The 21741-nt window shown below is 38.5% G+C and overlaps 1 protein-coding gene and 1 long non-coding RNA gene across 2 annotated transcripts; one reads left to right on the top strand and one right to left on the bottom strand.

Annotated features, from left to right (window-relative positions):
• Positions 1–661: 661 nt before the first annotated feature.
• On the bottom strand, positions 662–1574 carry LOC137583028 (uncharacterized). Its single transcript, XR_011033344.1, has 2 exons — positions 1324–1574; positions 662–1256 (listed from the first exon to the last, which is right to left on the bottom strand). It is a non-coding gene; the product is annotated as an uncharacterized lncRNA (long non-coding RNA).
• Positions 1575–18595: 17021 nt separating this feature from the next.
• On the top strand, positions 18596–19786 carry LOC137582854 (uncharacterized). The gene has a single exon (XM_068297580.1). It carries the CDS (start codon positions 18676–18678, stop codon positions 19099–19101), a length of 426 nt encoding a protein of 141 aa, XP_068153681.1. The 5' UTR covers positions 18596–18675; the 3' UTR covers positions 19102–19786.
• Positions 19787–21741: the final 1955 nt, after the last annotated feature.

The following is a 21741-nucleotide window of genomic DNA, read 5'->3' as shown; positions in this document are numbered from 1 at the left end:
TATTATATCTAAACACAATAGCTGCAAATATAATCTAATTTGATTTTGACGTGCTGGCAATTTCAATTTCATTCAATTTCCTAATAAAAGCAATGCCAAGGCGTGTCACCTAATCTAACTGAGTGACCCGCCCAAGGTGCGTTCAATTTCCTTTTAGTTTTTTTTTTTTTTCTGTTTGATCCGTCCTCCGCATTTTTTGGTACCTGCATTAATCGAGTTTCGGGACCGAACTGCTTTTGTGGGCATCCAACAATGGCCGGCAGTCACAAAGGCCCAAACGTTGTATTAACCGAATGAAGGTTATTTCATTTGCTTTTAATTTAGTTCAGGTTTAGAAACCAAGTAAACCAACAACAACAACAGAACTCAATGAAGCCCTTTGTTGGGTAGCCGAGCAACATGTTGCCTACTGAAAGTTTTGCGTCTCAAATGGCTTAAATTGTAATCCTTTCTGATTTCTCAATGCCCACACACACACACACACACATATAGACTCAAACATACACATGCACACACACTAATTTCTTAATACGCCAACAGAAGAGGACTCGGGCAAAATGAAATTTGTTTTCTAAAGGAACTACATAACGAACATGTGAATGTCTGTGCTCCAACTAATTAGTCCAAAAGTGAACTAGTGAACAAAAGAACAAGAGAACAATTAAATTTCAAAAATAGTTAATTTATCTGCTCTAATTAAACATGTCAGAATCAAGCTATCGCATGTCCTGATGCAAATTTCATTTAACAATTCACTGGAATAAACGGTCAAATGAATTTCCAATAGCTGAATAATTATTAAGTATACGTAAATGTATTGTTACAGTTGACTCACAAATTTGTGAATTAGCTGGAACTAAATATAGTAAGATTCTTGGGAATATGTAAAAAATTACAATAAAAATTAGGTTTACTCTTTTAGACGTCAAGGTTTTACTCGCTAAACATTGGCCTTAAAGTTTCAGGATGTTTTCCAGATAACTTTTGATGTTACCCATTTCAATATCATGTTTCAGTTTGCTAAATATTTGGTCTTTTCTCACAAACATAGTAATGATTTTTATTACATGCGGTGCCAGTCCAGCCAAGTACATTTGTCCTCACACAAATCTCATCCGGATCATCTTCAGTCTTTGGTGGCTCACCTAGCCATTTCGTGAAAGTAATTATTTTATAAGTTGATAGCCAATGCCAGTTATTATCAATATGACGAGCTCCAATCCAGAGACGTGATTTGGTCGTTTCCATCTGCGGGTCTGAAAAAATAACAAAAAAATTTAATCAGCCAAAGAATCAATATCACATTTTTATAAAACATCGCACAATATGTAGTCAAGAATTGACGAAACGCTTTAAAATCATCCTCATTGGGAAAGCTGGCCAACTCCAGTTTATATAGACGACACTTAATAAGTGCATTAAACCAGGAGGCTCGCTTGCGGGCCAAAAAGTAGCGCTCATCTCGATCGATATAAAAGGCTTCTTTGATTGGTTTTTCGTCATGGCTATGTGGTTCTATGGACGGCAATGTCCAGAACACCAAAATCAAATAAAGCAACTCCAAACCGACCAAATTCATTTGCATGGTTATACTAACGATTAAAAAGTTGACTTGAATTTCGCTTCACAATCGATATTAGTGTGGAAATTGCCATTAGATTGCCTTGAGAGGTGTGTCCAATTACCAAATTTTTGGTTTCATGGTATGTTGGCCCGTGATGCCATCACTCATTCCTGAAATATCGAGGTATTTTGAGTGCCAAACTGTGTCCAATAATCAATCAATATGCATGTTCCACCACCACAACCACGTGTCCCAAATCTCACATAGCTTCTGGCTTCTTCTTATTTTTCTACTTCTTCTTCAAGTTTCATTAAAAGGCATTTCCCAAACATACATACATACATAGTCCCTCCTCCTGCTCTTTGCGCCATCGTCTAAGGTACTTTTACTTTGACGCCAGAAACTTTTCTGCTGTTGAAATATGCACGCATTCAGCTGCTTCGGTGGCAAACAAATAAACAAAGTTGAAGGGTTTTTGGATGTGGTCCAGCTGGAGTTTGTTATTGTGTACGAAAAGTTTATACACTTAGAGAAGAGATTCAGTGGAATTGGCAGATGTACAAGTCGAAATATTCTAAGGAACTTCTTTATTTAAATGAATTGAAAATGGCAGAAATAATAATGAATTTTGGACAGATCTAGATATATCAACTGGAAAAGAAAGTTCCTCTTTTAGAGCCTTTTTTCAAGTTTTCTAATAATATAAAATATTTGATTTGGCACTCAAGATTTGCTTACATGCCGCTTGAACTTCACTTAGATAATCAAATACTGTCCAAACAGTTTGACAAAGTTGCAACTGCAAATAGTAAAGAGTTTTGGCCCGACCAGACACAAAGTTGCCGCAAAATCAACAGCTCAGCATAGTTGGCACTTGAGATAATAACCAGCACAAAGTTGGACTTTTTGCAACATCTTCCTACACCTGCAACTGCCGGTGCCACATCTCTCAATGGCCAAACCTGGCAATCAAAGTGCAAAGCAGAAACAGTGTTGCATTCTTGCAGGCTCTTGGTCAAGAGCTGGAAAGCCATAAAATATTTTAACGAAAAAACCAAAAAAAGAGGCAAAAGCAACAAATTCAAGAGTGAGAATGGGTGAATGAGTGGAATGAGAGGCGGGGGAGTGATAAGTTAAGAGCAGGCAGGAAGCTTCCGTAAAAGGTTGCAGCAATTTATTATGATCATTTTGAATAATTCATAGAATGCGGCCAGTTGGCCCCCCATCTTCATATGCATACATACATGTATATAACTTGTAACTGTATTAGAGAGAGTTGGTCTCAAAATGCAAAAAGGGTCGGCATCGTCCTTGTTGCCGTTGCCGTTGCCATTGTCTTTGTCGTTGGAGTCGTTGTTTCTGTCGTCGTCGATGTCTGTACTCCTTCTCTCCACACATGACAAGTTAAGCCACCAGGGGACAATATCACTTTGCCACAAGAAGGAGCAAATGTAGTCGAAGGAGAATACAAACAGGCAAAATATGTAACTAAATTTGTACCCCAAACACACGCACACATACTGAGAGTGTGTGTGTGGCATGCATCGTTTTTCATTTTGTGGATTTATGATGAAGATGCTTTTAAAATGCTTCAACTGCGTTGCGTTCCCAAGCGTTCTGTCTGTCAGTGTCACTTTGGACCTTTTTTGTATGTGAATAAGAAAGAGAGAGAGAGAGGGAGAAAGAAAGACACAGTGATGCTGGCAAGGCTTTTGGTTTTAACCTTTGAGTAGCCAAAACCCAAAATGAAAACTGCGTTGAAATCTAATTTGTTGCCATTCTCAATCCTTCCCCTGACCCATACCCCTACCCAAGGACATATCCAAGAGCTGCGTTCGAGTCAAGCCAAAATGGGTTTTAACGTACGATTTGTGGTAAGCAAAAAAAACACAGCAAGCAAAACCATACACCTGTCGTGAACCGTATCATCCCGTTTCTTTCCGTTCCCTTACCGCAATTTCACCAACTCGATTGCTCTGTCACGGAACGTTGCCCCAGTCGAAATTGATTGCGACGGTGGTTTTCTTGTTTTGTGTACCTATATATTGTTTTTTGTTTCTGCTTCTGTTTTTTGTTTTTTGGCAAGCGGATTATGACCCTGATCTGGTCAGGTGCCGCCCACGTGTGCAGATGCGTGTATAGCAGTGAATACATACATACATACATACATATGTATATGTACTCCCAGCTAGTTCAACTTTAGATTCACTTTGCCAACTGCATGCCAATGCCAATGCGTTGTCCCCTTGGCCCAAGCTGTGACTCTGGGTGTGTGTGTGTGCGAAAGCATGTGTGTTTGCTAACTTTCTGGTTACTCTTGGTTATTGGTTTATGGGTCTCATGTGGTTGGCTACTCGGTGTGTCATTAATTTCATGTTTCTCTCTTTTTCAGTATGTGTATGTGTTTGAGTTTTGTTTTGCATGCTCATCGATGCAAACACACACACACACGCACTGCGTTGGGGAACCAAACTTTGACCGGCCACTTGAGAGTACGGTAAAAGTGAGGGATAAAGGATTTCAAAATTAAAATATTCATAGATCGATGTCAGGATGAATGTTGAACTGCACAAGTGCCCTAAGTGGATATACAGTTCGATTCGTGTAACCCTTTTGGCCAAGTCAAGAAGTACAAAAGCATCAATTTATATTCAAGGCAAATGTGTGGCCATCAACATTGTTGCATTATCTGATTGAATTTGCAATTGAGCCAATAAAAGTGCCAAAGGAGCTCACATTAACACGTTGCACATACGAGTAGAACAATTTGAATCTCATTTCAATTGCAGTTGGCATGGAAATCAATAATTTCACCAAATAAAAAACCCTTCTCTCAAATCAACTTACTTTTTTCAGCTTAGCTGAACTACCGCAACATCCCTTTCTCATACAATGTGAGAGAAACTTTATCCTGTGAAGAGCAAAACAAGAAGGCCTGCTTTTGTCGGCTTGGCTTCTTTTGTAGGCCATCTTGTCGTATTGTTGACTATAGTCATTGTTGCAAGTGTTTCGAGTGTCTACTTCAGGTGTTGCAGGTGTTTCTTTGATGACTTGCTTACTGACAAAGAAGTCCGGAGTTCAAGACACAAGGCATGTCAGAAGCTCCAAAAAAAAAAAAAAAATAAATTTCCTAATAACTAATAAATTGTTCGAGTAACTAAAGTAAAAATAATTAAATGAAAACACATAATCCAGAAATAGAAATGTTATACTTGATTAAGTTTTAATTTTCATTTGGTGTTTTAAAACTAAATTCTTACAGATTTTTCATTAATATATTTCATTTAAATATTTAACATTCGCCTCAACATATTTCATCTCAAGTAAAATATATGTTCATACATTCTGCAGATCATTTTCATTATCTATTTCCTAATATCCACTAATTAGAATGGTTTTTTAGTTTAATCAAGTCTATTATACACTGTAATTAGTGTTCTTTTACTTTTTAGATCAAGGTTTTCTTTTAGATCCTGTAAACCGCAGAGCCTTTTAATTATTTGGCCTATCTTATTTGTTAAATGTTTAATTTTATTGTTTTTAATACTTTTTAACTTCAATATTCATTTAATTTAAAGTGTCGATCGGATTGATAATGACCCAGCAGCCATAAGTTTTGATAAGTAAATCAATCCAACTGGGACCTATATAATAAAGTTTCACGATCTTCGAAGTGTTTATTTTACACCTATCCAAAACCATTTCCATCTAAATCTTTTATAATCTGGTGGCAAATTTGCTCGCTGCTGTCTCCTTCCAATTGGAAGATAAATGAAATGAAAGATTCTATAATATAATAAGAAATCTTTTCACTCGTTGCAGAGGACGGACGTGTTTTTTTTTGGGCTTATCAATTTTTATTTTTTACTCGCGATTAATTACTTTTACAAATTTAAATTAAATTAAATTCATTATCGGTTTAATTAATAAAAATTTCAACATCCGAATTTTATTTTCATTTCGCGAATTCTTGCTGTCGCTTTTGTTTAAATTTAAATAAAATCAAAACTTACAACAATACTTGCATTAGCGGTGTTGTTGTTTTGCTTATTTCTTTTGCCTTTTGTCTTTACCGTTTTAACTAACTCTCGCGCTCCTGCGTACAAATTGTTGTTGCATGTGTTCAATTTGACGCGCTCTCCCGCTCTTTCCTATTCTTGATTGATTTGCGCTCTCGTCTTTTGCCTACCCGCGACTCTGTGATACGTGTTTTTGTTTTTGTGCTTTCATCTCTTTTTATTCTTTAGTTGTGAAGGCTTACTCTGCACATTAACCCTTGTGTCAGAACTGGTCAGTATATTCTTTACACAGAATTTTTACCTTTAGAATTTTTTATTTTTTGTATTTCCTTTTTTAATTAAATTAAACTTTTTGATAAAATGGTTGTCTGCTCAAAAAATAATTGCATAGTTGCCACTAATGCGGTTGACTCCCATGATTATATTCTGTGTTGGTTGTGTGACAATGCGGTTCACGTTAAGTGTGCAGGTTACACAGGCAGAATCAAGGAGTCTATTGCTAAAGGTGGTGGCTTAAAATATGGATGTGATGCTTGCCGAGAGGTCGAGAATGAGATGCGCTCTTTCATGAGGCGGACTAGAGATAGTTTTGACACTTTAAGGGCAGGTTTTAATAAACTCCAAGCGGAGTTTACTGCGGTGGAGACTCAGTTCAGAAGTTTACCGCTTATGAATGAGTCTCCGAAACGTAAAAGGACCAGTCCTTGGGGTGTTTCTGCATCTGTAGACCCGCCAGCGTCTCTTATCGTCCCCGACCGGTCTCATGCACCGTCCACTCCTAATGTACAGCAATTGATTTCGTTTAAGAGCCCGGTTGTGAATGCTATTAGTAAGGAATTACCGGTATCACCTGGGAATGTTTTTTATTGCTAATCTATATCCACATATACATATACATATATATACATATATCAAATATTTATTAAACATTTATTTTTTCTCAGTGTATTCAATTCGCGCGCACAAAGCCAATTCGCCCAGCCACACGGATTTCGCCCAGCCCAACTTAATGTTCGACGTTGGTGCACTTGGTTCCACTCATCGGTTGGAGTTGTACTCATTGGTTCCATTTGTTCGCCTCATTTGGTTTGACGTTGTTTCGACCAATGACCAGCAGCCGGCACGAGGTGTCGCCACCATCAAAGCTTTGGGTTGAAATTTGATAGCTTTTTAGCGAATAACTCAACCAAGGAAAGCACAACCAACTTGTTCGACTCCTTTGCTCGAGTTCGACTCCTTGGAATACAGTGGACACTCGGTATGTGCACTATGTTTTTGACTTTGCGCGACTAAAAATTAGTTTTCTCTTAACACAAATTCTAAAATATTTCGCGAAGCAGTTTTCGCCATGAAATGAATTAAAGATGAAAAGAGAGAGTAACAATTTCCCTGCAAAGAAGCATCGCACAAATTACATTTAAAATGCAAAAATTCATAAATTCATGACATGTCGCCGTGGCCCCTTTGAAATTGCCCCACTTTCCACCCCGCTACGGCCACCTTCGTTACGTTGTGCTTGTTTGTTGTTGGCCATTACAAGGTATGGCATTCCACTTTTGCCAAACAAAATGGAGCATGGAGATGGCAAATGGCGTTCTGAGCTGCCCCCTACCAGCTACCTCGGTCCCGTTTCTTTACCCTGCTTCTCTATCCGCCCAAAAACGACTTGAGTTAATTATTCATGCAATGTCGTTGCCGAGAGCTACCAACATCAACGGCAGCGGGAGCAGGAGCCGTGCGAATGGCGGTAAGAACCGGGAACGGGAACGTTGGAGCGACCCTTTTTAATATTTATGAACACAACCGATTCTCTAATTATAATTAGGAATTGAAAAGTTAGCACAAAAGCGCAACAACAACAACAAGGACACAGGGACACAAGGACAACAAAGACAAAGCGAAAGGCACGCAACAAAAGTTTGTGTGCACTGAATCATAATTAAAGGGGAATACCAGAGTCGAGGATGGGGGATATAGGAGAGTAAAGAGGGTGGAGAAGGAGGAGTACTCCATATTATTGTTGTTGTTGTTATTATTCAAGCTGTAAGGGGTTGTTAGTATACAGTACGAGGGGTGGAGCTTAAAAGGAGTCGAGTGAGGAGCAAACTGTGGAGGCTTCAACAAAATGGCGTATACAATGACATTTTAATGGACGCACTTGAGTTGGTTCCCGGTAAGGCAAATATTTTCCTTGGTCAAAACAATTTAAAAATTCTTTAAACTGAATTTTACTACAATTAACGAAAAGAAATTTAAGCAAAAATGAGTAACTCAATATTCTAGACTCCCCAAATAGGGTGAGTATGTCCATAATCCTTTGAAAATTATCATTAAACATTATAAGGACTGCAGCAGCTGTCTAATTTATGATTTGAATTTCAAGCGCATTTCCGAGTCACAATATTTATTAATATATATATTAAAATATTCTCTTTGTTACACAAATAATATGCAGAGAAAACTACCCCAAGTAGTAGATATTTGAATATTCATAAGTATCTAATCCCATACCTAAAGGAATCATTTCCCCTTCTAATTACGTGGCGGAGCACACTTCCATCTACAACTCAGTGACGTAATGAGGCAGTTCACAAGGCAATTTGCTCAACGTCACGCTTCAATTTCATTTTAAAATTGAAATCGAGACAAAAGAGAAGAAAAAAAACGTAGCATAACAAGCAAAGAAGGCCAGGAAAATTTAAATTTTCTTAGGTCTCCCACCCCTCCCGCCTCGCGCCTCACACCACAGCCACAACCAAGTGCCAGCGAGTGTCTGTTTGTTGAAGTTCGATCATATTTCAAATGAAACAATTGAGCGTAGTCGTCCCTTTTTTGGCTAGATTCTAGCAGTGGGGCATGAAATTGCTGCCAATTATTAAATGGGGTGCCAATAGGGGATCGGGGGTGGGTCGGGATGACTCTTAATAATTTTGAAACAAATTTCTTTGGTTTTTTTCTGTGGCATAACCTGCCATTGAGTCCAAACCAATCCACTTGATCATCATCTGCATCATCAACAACACATCTCATCTCCGCATTCACTCCGTTCCATTGCCCGATGAGCAGATTACAAGAGCGCGCGCACTATAAATAGAGTGACATTCGAAGCAAATGAACCCATAAGTCAAATCGAACACAGCCAAACAGTCCGAAAATGTAGAAACGTCTCCTACGTCCGCCAGAGTTTTTTAGGGCTTAAGTGGGCTTAGTTCGAGCGACAAATGGTCCAATGTATCGTGTATGTGTGTGTGAGTGTGTCTCGCTTGTCCCGTATTCCGTTTTCAGTATACACCGTTTCGTATCCCGTGCTGGAACACAGAGTTTTGTTGGATGCAACTGCTGGGAGATGCTCATGCCATACAACATGGAACGTGGGCTTAAGTAGGCTTAACTGTTGTAGGGCTGAATTTTTATTTTCGGAAATGCAGGAATTTCCCTCTTCTTTCTCAACGTTTGCACTTCATAATTTTTCTTACATTTTCTTGATATGCTCTTAATTAGTGTTGGCTTGTTGTTGTCTTGCATTCAAGTTCAGTTCTTTTTGTCTTTTCCAGCTATCACTTTCACTCTCTTCTTCCGCAAGCCTCCCGTCCTCGGGTCTGCTATCTTTTCTAGAGTGAAATTAAAGTGATTTTCCTAACATTTACATAGAACATTTTAGCAAAACATATGGTGGCAAGTAACTTCATTTATTTTCTCCTCTTTAGACCAAAGAGACATCTACATACATATATGTATGCTTCTGCATACAAGTTTGTATTGTCTGTACATATGTACATTGAAAAGCAGGCCAACAAAACAAACGTTCGGCGCAATATCCATAAAATGCGAAGATAACCATAAGTCCTGTTTAAGTCGCATGTTTTTGTGGCCATGTGAGGAGGGAGCAGCAGATTGCTGGGGGATGCTGCCTGGGGTGTGGAGAATGCTATGTGGCAATGGTAATGGAGTTCACATTGGATGCGTGAAAGTGCGTTTCTCTCTCCCCCCTTTGCCTCTCTACCCTCAACAGTATTGTGGCCTCATCTACATAACAATAAAATAAAAGGCGTTTGGCCAGGGTGTTCTTTCCTTTTGGGCTGTTCAGTGCTATGATGCGGCATCCAAGCATTAACCTAATTTTATATACATTTAATTTTATTTTATTTAATTTTAACACACACACACACTCACACACTCTCTTTAACACACATACACACACAAGTACAATGTATTTTGGCCAAATGTATGTCTATTGCAGATAGAAAGAAATAATGGCCATAATAGAAGAGAATTTATAAGCCTAATCTTAGGCAAAAATTAGTTAAAGACATTCAAATCAGTCTCTCTTAAAGAAAACGGTTTTGTTTGTAAATTTATTATACAAGTTTTAATACTTTTATTTTAGTAGATGTCGAAATCAGTCAAATGAATCTGCTAGACCACAAAACTAGTTTAAACAGATAGTTTAATCGTAAATTGCAACGATTGATTTTGTGATTCCAATAATGGGAAAAACTAAAAACTAAAACTAAACATCTTGTGTTTTTATTCATTGACCTTGGCTAATAAAAAAATTAAAGGATATTATTTCTAACTTCATATTATTCTAGCTGATGAGGAGTAAAAGTTCTAGCCAAAGAAAACCCTGTTAATATAAGTTTGTTAATAAATGCATTTTAGTCGGTTTAAACTTAATAAATCTTATAAATTTCTAAGATTTTCAAACATAAGCAACTAAAATAATGCAAGCAGGTTATTGACACCGAAATTCAGACTAAAATTGTTTATAAATAATTAAGGAAAACTGTTTTCATTTGACCAATTTTTTAACTTCTCCGGTTTTCACAACTTTTTCTCTTAACTCTAAAAATAAAAAAACTAGCATCAAGTACGTTTATATATTTTCATATTTTTTCCGACTGTTTTGTCAAGTACATTTGCACATCTCATAGGTACATTCACATAACGGGTTTGTGGAAGACCATGACCAGTCATAAAAAACAGATTTTCTCCACGATTTGTTCTTTTTGTTGCTGTCTTGTTGGACTGGCACATTGGCCCAACAGTCTAACAGCTCTTCGCCTCTCCGTGTCCGGGACGCCCCTTTCGACAATTTGTGGGACGCTCGTGCGCATATTTCATAACTTTTCGCATAAGCCGGGCCCCAAGATAAATGTGCACAAAATCTACACACATACACAAATCGAAAGCTGCAGAGGCAGAAACGGCAATAGCAACAGCTCCACCATAACCAGAATCAGATCCAGTAGAAAACTGCGAAACAAAACAAAACAACACCGAATAGAAGGAGGATCTGGGAAAGGAAAAGGGCCCAGTAACAACAACAACAGCAACAACAGAAAGCTGTATGTGTTGTAGCCAATTTAGAAGCGATTTTTGAATAACTCGACTTGTGAGAATTGTTCGTGCGCCGTTTAGACTTTGCTGAACAAGATTTATACAGCAAATGTGTTAACTTGTACATCATTTGATGGAGTTACGAGCCGACTTCTGCCCATTTTTGTTAGTGGCCTATGGTGGTGTTGGTGTTGGGGGGTGGGGGGGCGAAAAACTTTTTCGGTGGAAACATTTTTTATGCTTCTTTTCTGTCTATTTTTTTTTTTTATTTATGGCAATTGGATTTGAGAGTTATGTCTGCCCAATGTTTTTCCAGTTGGTTTATTAAACTTTTCCCTCTCGGCATGTGCATTAAAGAAATTCTAATTTAAATGTTGGATAAAGTCACCTAGCCTCTCCCTTGTCCTGCCTCCCAGGATTGTCGGTGTGGCCATTTGGCAATTTTATATTATGCATGCTTAGGTCAGTTTTATTGTTTTCTTGGGTTGGTCTCGGCTTTATGATGAATTTGCATCTAAATCGAATGGCCCAGAGTGCCAGAGATGGTAGATGGGAGGGAGGGACTAAACTGAACAGTGGGAGATCGCATTAAAAGGAGTAGGGAAGACAAAAAAAAACCATGCGGTGGCATTGCATTTACATAATAAGCTCAAAGCTGGACTCAAAGGCTCAGCCTTGGCTTAGAGATAAAGTTGTACTCGCCTTTTTCTTAACTTAGATCTGCCAAATGCAAAATTTAATTTTATTTACATTCACTATGGACTTGGAGGGTCTATAAATGGAAATGGGCAACGGGTCAGCGGATTAGAGAAAGTAGAAATTGAAAAAATGCATTTGTTTTTCCCAGTTTTTTTTTTTTTTGGCTAAACCAATCCATCAACATTTCATATTCATCTCTTAAGGATTCTGTGCTAGTTGACTGATTATATGGGCATTTTGTTTTTAATTTATTAAAGTACAATTTGAACATTCATGTGTATCATTCCATTTATGAAATTCCTTGGTCCTTGGTGAGGCATTTCTGGCTTTTTTTGTTGTTGTTGTTGTTGTTGTCCTGACCATATTGTGCCCCTGAGCTGCAATCTACGAGTAACTTTTACATTTAAATTTTCATTAAGTATTCTGCATACGCATAAATAAACTTGAACGTGCTCGAAAGCACAGTAAATGCAACACAAACACACAGATTCACACACACACACACACAGACACACTGGGCTGTATGTATGTATATATAGAGTATGTACTCTCAGTGAACTGACATAGCAATCCCTTTGTTGTCCTGGTCCTGGGATCTGGCTGGTAGCCAGAGCACATGCAGATTTTTGGAGCCCACAACAAAAACATGAGAAGTTTGCAAAAATAAATTTATATTATGTTCATAAATTCATAGAGCCGGTCTCAGAGGCTGGAAGGCAGGACTTTGGTTGGGCCCATTACAGAAATGTGGACACACAATGGCCGCAGTCCTCTGCCTATCCTTTCAGCCCTTCCCCCTTCCCACTGCCCCATCTCACTGCAGCCTCTCTGCCCGTTTTTGATATGCAAATTTCAACAGTTGCCTCCTCTGCGCTGCGTCAACACCAAAAATAACAGCCAATCAACTGTGGCAGGACACCAGGCAGGACACTCACTCACACACACAGAAACATATAGGCGCGGCATGGCTATGGCGCAATCCTTTCAACATGTTGGCCAGGCTCTGCTCGTACTCTGTTCGCCTGCCAGAGAGGCCATTAAAATCGTCATTTACCTTCGAGTGGGACGGGAATAGTCTGTGGCATGTTTGCTACGTCCGCACACACAGCGACAACAAGGACCAACTCAACAAGCCAACGGCAACTCTGACGACCATCACATGCCCTATCAGTGAAACACACAAAAAAAAAAAAACTGTCTAAATAGGAAAACTCACAATTAAAGCCAGAAATGAATGGCTTTAAGTTAAGTTTTTTTGCCTTTTTTCTCGTTCTCATTCTTTATTACGATTTCAATATGCCTTCGTTTAGAAAGATATTCAAAGCACAGACACACTCACACTCAAACACACACGTATGCATTGTATGGCGTCGATAGTCCTAGCACCTGCCCCTTCTGTCTCAAATTCTTACCTTGGGTCCAACAGCATACAGAGTGTCGACAATGTTGCCTCAAAAATATTGCCACCGCAGCACATTTCATGTTTGTAGTTGCTGTAGTTGTTGCAATTGTTGTTTTTGTTGCTTTTGTTGGCCATGGGTTGGACTGCGTGCATTTATAAATTATGCTCAACATGTAAAGTGCCATTTTGAATATGAAATTTGATGCTTTTTTAAGCCATTCAACCAACTGACCAGTATGAGAACCAAGACCAGAATGCCTTTCGCCCCATCTCACCCCACAAATTTATAATAGTAAAGTCCACCAACTGCCCCGCTTGGTGGGGCTTTGTTTGCCTTTGGCATATTTTATCAGTGGTGGCGGCGTTTACTCATATTTTAATTACTTGCAAAATGCAGTGGACATTTTTTTCCATTTAACCATCTAATTTGGTGTCATCTATTTTATTTTGTTCTCCTTCTCCCATTTGTACTCATTTAACAATCTGTTGGATGGTAGATCCAGGAGGGTTGATGGAAAATCATGGCAATGCAATGTCATCCACATGTATGTATGTATGAATTTTTATAGAAATATTCTGGCCTAATATTCCGGCAAGACTGGGCGACAAAACAAAAAAATATGTGAAAAGGTCAAAAAATCAATCGACCAAAGGCAACTAATTCATTTAAATCTAACAAAATCTGAGAAAATCCCTGGCAACGACCTTCGGGATTTTGAGATTTTACGAATGTCAACCGAACGCAGCGCCAAAAACAACTTCTCAGTGAGAGATGGACCCGGATTCGGACCCCAGTCCCCTCTGCCCAATCCCACCACAGTACGGGACCCTGTTAAGCTAAGCAAGCAAATCAGCCAGCCGATGTCGGTATTCTCTCGCTCTCGCTATCTCTCTCTCTCTCTTACTCTTACTTACTGTGCGGCAACCCGTGTGAGCTTTTGGCTAAAATAGTTGGCAACACCACATTAAACAATGGTATCTCACACACACACACCATAACACACTCATATATATATGTATGTATATGTGTGTTTATGGTATGGCTGCTATGTAAGCGAGTCAGAGCTATTGGCAGAGTGCGTGCCAGGGAAAATGAGGCAACATCAAAAGTCGCAGAACTTTAGCAATTTGAAGCTATGTTGACAATCTAGCTACGATGTCCTCGTCTTGGTCCTGGTTGTCCGCCCAGTGGCACCATCTATGGTTATGTGTATTTAAGTCACTGGCAAAGCTGGGCCAGTCGTCGAGTTAGTGACAAGGTGGATGGGGAAGGGAGAGAAGTGTGTGTGTGTGTGTGTGTGGCTTGGGTGCCCGCCAGTGATGAGGTAGTTTACTGTGAACATCCAAATCACAACCAAGCAAGAATTTATCTGACCAACTTTTCACAGGAGTATCTCCAGACAGGAGTATTCCTGAGACAGGACAACATTTACTTTGAAAATCTTAAGAAACTTTAAGCCAAAAGAACTCTAAAATAAGTAAAAAAGAAGGAATATTTCTAACAATTTTCATTTAAGAATAAGTTTCTCTTTTGTTAAGATTTTATTGTTAAAAAGAATACTTATCATGATAATCATCTGTAAGTCTTCTTTTCTTGGTTTCGTTTCATTGATTCACTCTGAGCTCAAGTCTCATCTCTGACTCTCTGACTCTCTAATGCAATCCCTTAATAAGATATTTTCTCCATTCAATGTTGGCCATTTTTTTCTATGCTTTCATATGAGTTACATGAAACCAGTGGACAACTCGTAAAAAGTGGATTTTACTGCTTAACTTTGATGCATGAAATGAAACAAATGGAATACGCACTGTATGCCAGAGCCAGAACCAGAGAATCAGAGTCACATATTTGCATATATACACACACGATACGTATACATACATATAAGCTTATTCCTACAAAATGTATATACATATGTATGTGTGTGAGTATGCATAAATAAAATAAAATGCAATATTTTTCGCTGTATTTTTACCAAACAGCTGCCGTTTTTGCACAAATCCCTTGCACAAAAGTCAGCAATCAAAACAGATTAAAATATGATTTGACAGCTACAGGAAAAAAAAGGCAAACAAACACTATATATTCATATACGTAGCAATATGCATATAGGTATATATATATGTATATATTCATATGCTGCATTGCACTTGCAAGTTGCGGGCTCGGTTTTTTGTCTCTTCTCTTTGGCATTCAGTGTTTGTGGCCCGATTTTATATTGGCATTTCGATATCGTTTCAGCTTCATATCTTTTGGCATATATCGTAAGCCTTCAATTGTTGCGTGCCAATGCATTTTCATCAAAGTGGGTTGAACTCAGCCAGCGAAATGTCAGAGAATATGCCTATTAAAAATTTAAATCAATTTTCAATATGGATTTTATATATCCGACTCAAACAATCGACATATCTCATGAGTTGCGACAGCTTTCAGCTTATTGTTGTTCCCTCTATCTGAATGTTATCTTGAAATATTGTTAATTGCTAGTTTTGCAAGTTTTTTGTGATAAATTGTTTGGGGTTTAACCCCATTATATACATACATGTTTATATGTATAATATGCTGGGAATACCCAAATACTGTTCGAGGTTTTGCAATTTGAAAATATCTCGAGTCGCCTTTGCCGTTTGTAACAATTAACAGTTAATAAGCGCCCACAGAATTGTCCACTGTCTAAACTGACCCCAAGCAGATTTGCTGCAATTAGCGTGGCCACAGGACGCGTACACACACACACACACACACACACATCAATGCTTACTTGTATATGAGAAGAGGCTAAGTCGCCAAAAGCCCAAAATTCGCCAGGCAGTAATTAAATTATCATTAACGATGTCGGTTTTAGTAATCGACCTTTAGCAGGTAGTTAACATACACATCACAAATTTGTAGAGGGGGCAAAAGGTTAGTCTTCTTTCGATATCTCTTTTTCGTAATCACATTTACTTATATCCCCATTTGCTCTAATCTCCCACTACAAATGCAGATTTCGACTAATTTTTAAACGAAATTGGAATATATGAAAACCCCAAAAGCCATGGCTAAAATGTTCAAACCAGAATTCTAATTGTATTTACAGTTTTACCGATCACAACTGTACTTGAATTAAAGCTAGGGTAAATGGGCTAAAGGAAAGGGCATTGGGGTGGTGCTTAAATTCTCATTAGGCGCATTAGTAACGTTGACCAGCTGCCCAACCAGACCGCGCCTAAATTCAATAATAATAATTGATTGCTTATTACAATAACGCAGCAGCAGCAGCAGCAACAAAAACAACAACAATAGATTGTATTTGCATTGCATATGTGTCTCAAATTTATGTGCAAGAGAGGGGTAACATTTCGGTATTTGCTAATATTTACGCATTAGTCATTTCATGTTTTTGGGTTGGGTGGCATTAGGGAGAGTTTAGGCCAAGTCCCTGATGCACATGGCCAACCACCTCAGTTGGAGAGTTACACTTTTGTGTGTGTGGAAATGGATGAAGAAGGTGGCTGAAATGGGGCGTACATTTTGGCCACATTAAAATTTAATGTTTTCATTTCGGTTTTGTGCATGCAACAATTTTAATTATTAAGTTTGTAATTATGCAAAATCACGCATTACATTAGAATCACTTTGTTATGCTGATTTGCGTTTAGAAGCTTCATTTGTATTTCAATTTATAAATATTTCTAATATTTGATTTGTGTATTGCACATAAAACAACATACATACATATGTATATACATACATACATATATGTTCATTTAACTCACACTTTTCAAATTTTGTTATATTAATCAGCTAAATAATAAAGCACAAATGATTAAAATTCTCCAAAGGGAGGCAATCTTGTATACTCTTTCCTGACCCACATCGTTTCAGCTTATCAGAACAATTTTATAATATTTTTGGAAATACCCAGCTCAGCGATTTGCGACCAATAATTGCGTGTAGAATGAGCAACAGAAAGACTTCCAATAAATTCCAACATTCATGTGTGGATGCTGGCAAATTGATCGATAAGTTGAGTACTACAAAACCGAGAATCGCATTCCTCTCCCAACTTAGTTGAAGAAAAACTCTCGTCTCGTTCGGTACGTCCTAAGCTCATACCGTTGACCATTATGTGTGCTGATAATAGTTATGTGCGAGAGAAGTTGTGTCCGCAGGACATGTACTGTCCGTTGGGTACTTCATCGCCGATGACCCTTGGCTTCTTGATTACGTTGATAATTCTGGTTATTATCACTATTGGACTAATTTGGCTATTCATACGGAATAATATACGGCAGCGGCGAAAAGATCGTGAGCAGCGAGCGATTGATAACATGTGGGTATTGAATCCGACAGCAACGGCTTTTCTACAAGGCACACCTCCGGGATTCCCATCGCCACCGAAATATTCCGATTACTTTGTCAAGGACTACAGTAATATGAAAAAGGATGGCAAATGGGATCCTCAGGAAACATCATTCAACTACAAAAATACACAAGACGAAGACTTAATAACCACCAAGGAGAAGGAGAAGCACAAAGAGATGGACTAGACATTTAATTTTCGCTATGGCTAGATTTGCTCTTTTAATAAAAACATTCAAAATTTAACAAATCAAAGTGATATTAGAATTGTTTTTACAAATTTCAGACAATGACTAACTGACTTTGATGACTGATTCTTGCTACCAAATACCAATTTACCAATACTCTTTCTTGAACTTCTGCCAACCCTTATCCTATGCACCCTTAGAGCGAAATTCTGTTCTAAAGTCGCCAAAATTTATCAAACAGGTAAAAGGTAAAAGATATGGACCCCTAAGTTTCTGTATAAACAAATGGATTTAGGAGACTATACGAGTTAAGGGTTTGTAATCTGACTTGTAGGCGTATCCAGATCTAGATTCATATATTCACTACTACCACTCTTCTGTCGAAATATAAAGCAAATAAATTTGGTACACAAATTATTGTTATTTATGTCGCCATATCAAAGCTGTAGAAGTAAGAATGCTGGGGTGATAAACGTTCTTTACATAATGGGCAAAGGGTCATTTATACATATACAAATTTTGACTCATACGATACAAGAATGACCATTAATTTCTTGTGGCTGCATGGGCGTAGGTTGAATAATTCAAGGCAAGGGGTCAAAATACTTCATAAAATGTTATTTCATTCCACGTTTATGTGTAGATGCTGGCGAAAATTATTCGATAAGAAACACATTCCGCTCAAAAATTAGTTCAAGAAAAGCTTTCGACTTGTTCGGTTCGTCGCTTCGTAATTCCATTCCGCAGATCCTGATGGACTCTCAAAATAAGGATGTTTGCCCTATGGATAAGTACTGTCTGTTCAGTACTTCATGGCCGATGTCTCTTGGCTATTTGATAACTTTAATACTTCTTATTATAATCGCTCTTGGACTAATTTGCTTGCTAATCGGTGTCAGAATACAAGGAATATGTCGTCGAAGGTGGACCTGAAAATACACGATAAGGGATGCCAAGGACATAAAAGAGAAAGAAAATAACTAGATATATATAGTTAGCCTTGGTCTTTCAATAAAATTATGTATTTTAAAGAATCAAAGCAGGCCCAATGATATCGGGGCTAGATTTCTTTTTCCAAATTCAAAAATACTTTTCAGCAGCTGTGCGGCATAGAGACGATGACATATTACCTAAAGGAATGCCTTTTGCTGCTACTCGTGATGTTGGCTCATCCGATTTGGCCCGTGGAAGGTGAATTTACCAGCAATTGCACTGACCAGGCCACCGAATTGACCACCTGTGGCCACATTACGGCCAATGGCTGCTGTCCCAAGGGCTGTGTACGTAATGCCCGCGGCAGATGTGTTGAGGAGAAGTGCACCGGTTCGTGGAATGGTTTTCTTGAGCGTCCCATAACCATGTCATGCCGCTTTCATTGGTTCCTCATACTCGTTGCCATAGCCGTATCTAGTCTTATGGCTGGACTGATATTTGCCTACCTGGTGCTAGAGATAAGGCAATGCCTGCGGAAGAGACGTCTTGCTAGGTACAGGCAATTCAGCGACATCAGCGGAAGCAGCTCCATGGGCTCCACTCAATGTTAACGCACATGCGTGCTCTCATGCGAGACACAGCACAGAATGGCAGCAAAACGCACAAAACAAAAAAAAAAAGAGAGGAAAAGAAAAAATAAGTTGCGGGAGGAAAGAAAAAGGGATTTGGCATAATCTACAATACATTAGCGGTAGCTTTGCTCTGGCTTTCAATTCAATTCTTTGGGTATCTTGTGGGAAATCCATGTAAATTACGATTTGCCACCTCGAAAATCCTATTAGTAGTTAAAACCTGATTAGGAAATACTTGCCGCCAGAGTTTTCTGGTTTCGATGGGTTTGGTTTGGCTGGTTTGCCTTTCGGCTTGCTTGAGTTGGTTAAAAACAAATAATAATAAATGGCACATGTGGAATCGAAATGAAAATGCCATAGGAATACGGTGAGGGGTGATGGTTTTGGGGTGAATCCGAAACTCGCTCAAACCTCCAAAGTCAAAGGTGCAATAACCCAAAGGCAACACATAAAACTAAATGGCTGCGGGTTTGTGGTAAAGATAACAAACATGTATACTCCTTTCATATACACAGACTTGTACACATACATACATATATAATATATATTGTACATAGTTATATATATATATGTACATCTAAATGTATATATACAAAAGTCAGTCAGCCATGCAGCCAAAGCTAAAACGCGCAGAAAATGAAATGGAAAATATTGCAGGGACAAAAAAAAAAAAGAAAGAATAAAAAAGAAATAAACGAGCCAAAAAGGAAAAGCTTTAGAAAAAAGGTTTTTCTCTCCTCTTTCAGAATATATGTGTGTGTGTGTGTGTGTCTGTTCATCCCGGGTAGCAGATTTAGAGGTTACTTATGTGTGATTTAGTATAGCATGCGCGAATATGGTGGCGATAATTCTTTAAAAATTGGAAATTGTTTTCCAATCGATTTCGCATTTAGCCAAAAAGGCACTCCACAGAGAAGAACTCAATGATAGAAACGAATGGGGATACAGTGGGGAGAAGGACTGTAGGGGCAAATAGTTTTGATAGTTGTGTCTGTGTATCATACAACAAAATGAAAATATAGTTTTATTCACTTTTTTGCACCTGACCAATGATCGAGCTTTGAAAAGGGCTGTGTCAAAGTGAATATACGAATTTGGGTTTTAGATTTTTATCAACAAGAGAAGGAGACAAACGAGTTTAGAAGTAAAGAATTATTAATAGATATGTCAGCTAGTTTCATATGAATTGGCAAACAAATAAGCCTTGGAGCTTAAGTAATAGATTTAGAAATCTAGAATAAAGTTTTACTCTAATTTTCTTATGCCTAATGGTTGAAATCTCGACTAAGTTATTCATTATATAACACCCTATAAAGTGTTATATAAAAACCATTTCAATTTTGTTTATAAAGAAGAAAGATTTCTGCTTATTGTCTATGGCATACAATGGGCACAAAAGGTTAGATACATGTACTATATGTGTGCACAACACTCATACAACAAATAAATAAAGATAGAAAGACACTACGAGAGAGAGAGAGAGCTAGATAGGGGCGTGTTCGGGTGGTTGAATAACATCAGACCAGGACCAAAAAAAAAAAAAAAAATACAAAGAACACAGCACTAAGAAAGGGAATGAAACGGCAGGAGAATGGGCGAGTCGTGACATATTTTATTTGCACAATGACAATACGAGTTACTCGACAACCACGAACACTACGACACACCCGTGCCCTTAGCCGCACCCGCTCTTACACAAACACACCCCCACACAACCCACACACACTTACCCATACCCATCTACAATTACAGTTACAGTTTGATCTGGAAGAAAGGGCCAAAGGGGCCAGCAGCAGGAGCACAAAGCAGTAAAATAAGTGCAAAGGATAATGCGAATTGAAATGACAAAAACCCGGAATAATCATTTGGCTCCACACTCTTAAAGACAGAAATTTAAAGAATTAGATCCAAGGCAAACGTTTTAGACATTTTGCCGACGGCTTTTCTGTTCGATATACTTACAAGGTATCAATTGGTCGATACTACCAAGACTATAGGCCAAAATATTCTAACTTTTGTGATTTATGTCTTTTAAGTAAATTAAAATTTACTCATTTTGTTGCCTTGAGTCCGCACCGAGTCCGCATGGATTCCGTGGGCATCAAATCGCGCGCATGACAATATTGTCAATTTTATTTGCCGCCATTTTTATTGCAATTTCCAACCATGGCCCCTGGCCCCTGGTCTCCTCTTATGCCAGCCTAGCCTGTTGTTTTCTTCATTCCTTTCCGTTGGCTCGTAAAATATTTTTATGTATTTTTTATTTACCCCAAACGCTGCCATGCATGACCCCAATATGCCATGCCAAGTGGTCCCGGGGCCAATGCAATTGCTATTGCCACTGGCCTCCATCTTCCATCTTCGTCTTAGCCTCCTTTCCTGGCAGCTGGCTGGTTGGTTGTTTGGTTGGCTCCTCCGTAACATGGTTTTAATGTGCGCCATTTTATTTGCCACAAAACCGACACACGGCACCATTAAAAAGCCATAAGCGTTGAGCCTGAAGCTAGCAGCTTCTCCTTCCGGACCGGACTCGCGTTTAGATGTTATTAGAATTTTTCCTTCCTTTCTCTCTCTATCTCTGTTGCTCAATTCTGACCAGAATTTCCTTTCATTTCTATG

Source organism: Drosophila tropicalis, unplaced genomic scaffold (assembly GCF_018151085.1).
Source record: "Drosophila tropicalis isolate 14030-0801.00 unplaced genomic scaffold, ASM1815108v1 contig_859, whole genome shotgun sequence".
NCBI classification, from domain to species: Eukaryota; Metazoa; Arthropoda; class Insecta; order Diptera; family Drosophilidae; genus Drosophila; species Drosophila tropicalis.
Note: the sequence above shows the minus strand (reverse complement) of the source record. Positions and strands in the feature narration are given on the sequence as shown.

Bases quoted from the DNA above. Each gene is read 5' to 3' on its own strand.
- LOC137582854 (XM_068297580.1), top strand. From the start codon at position 18,676: ATGACATATTACCTAAAGGAATGCCTTTTGCTGCTACTCGTGATGTTG.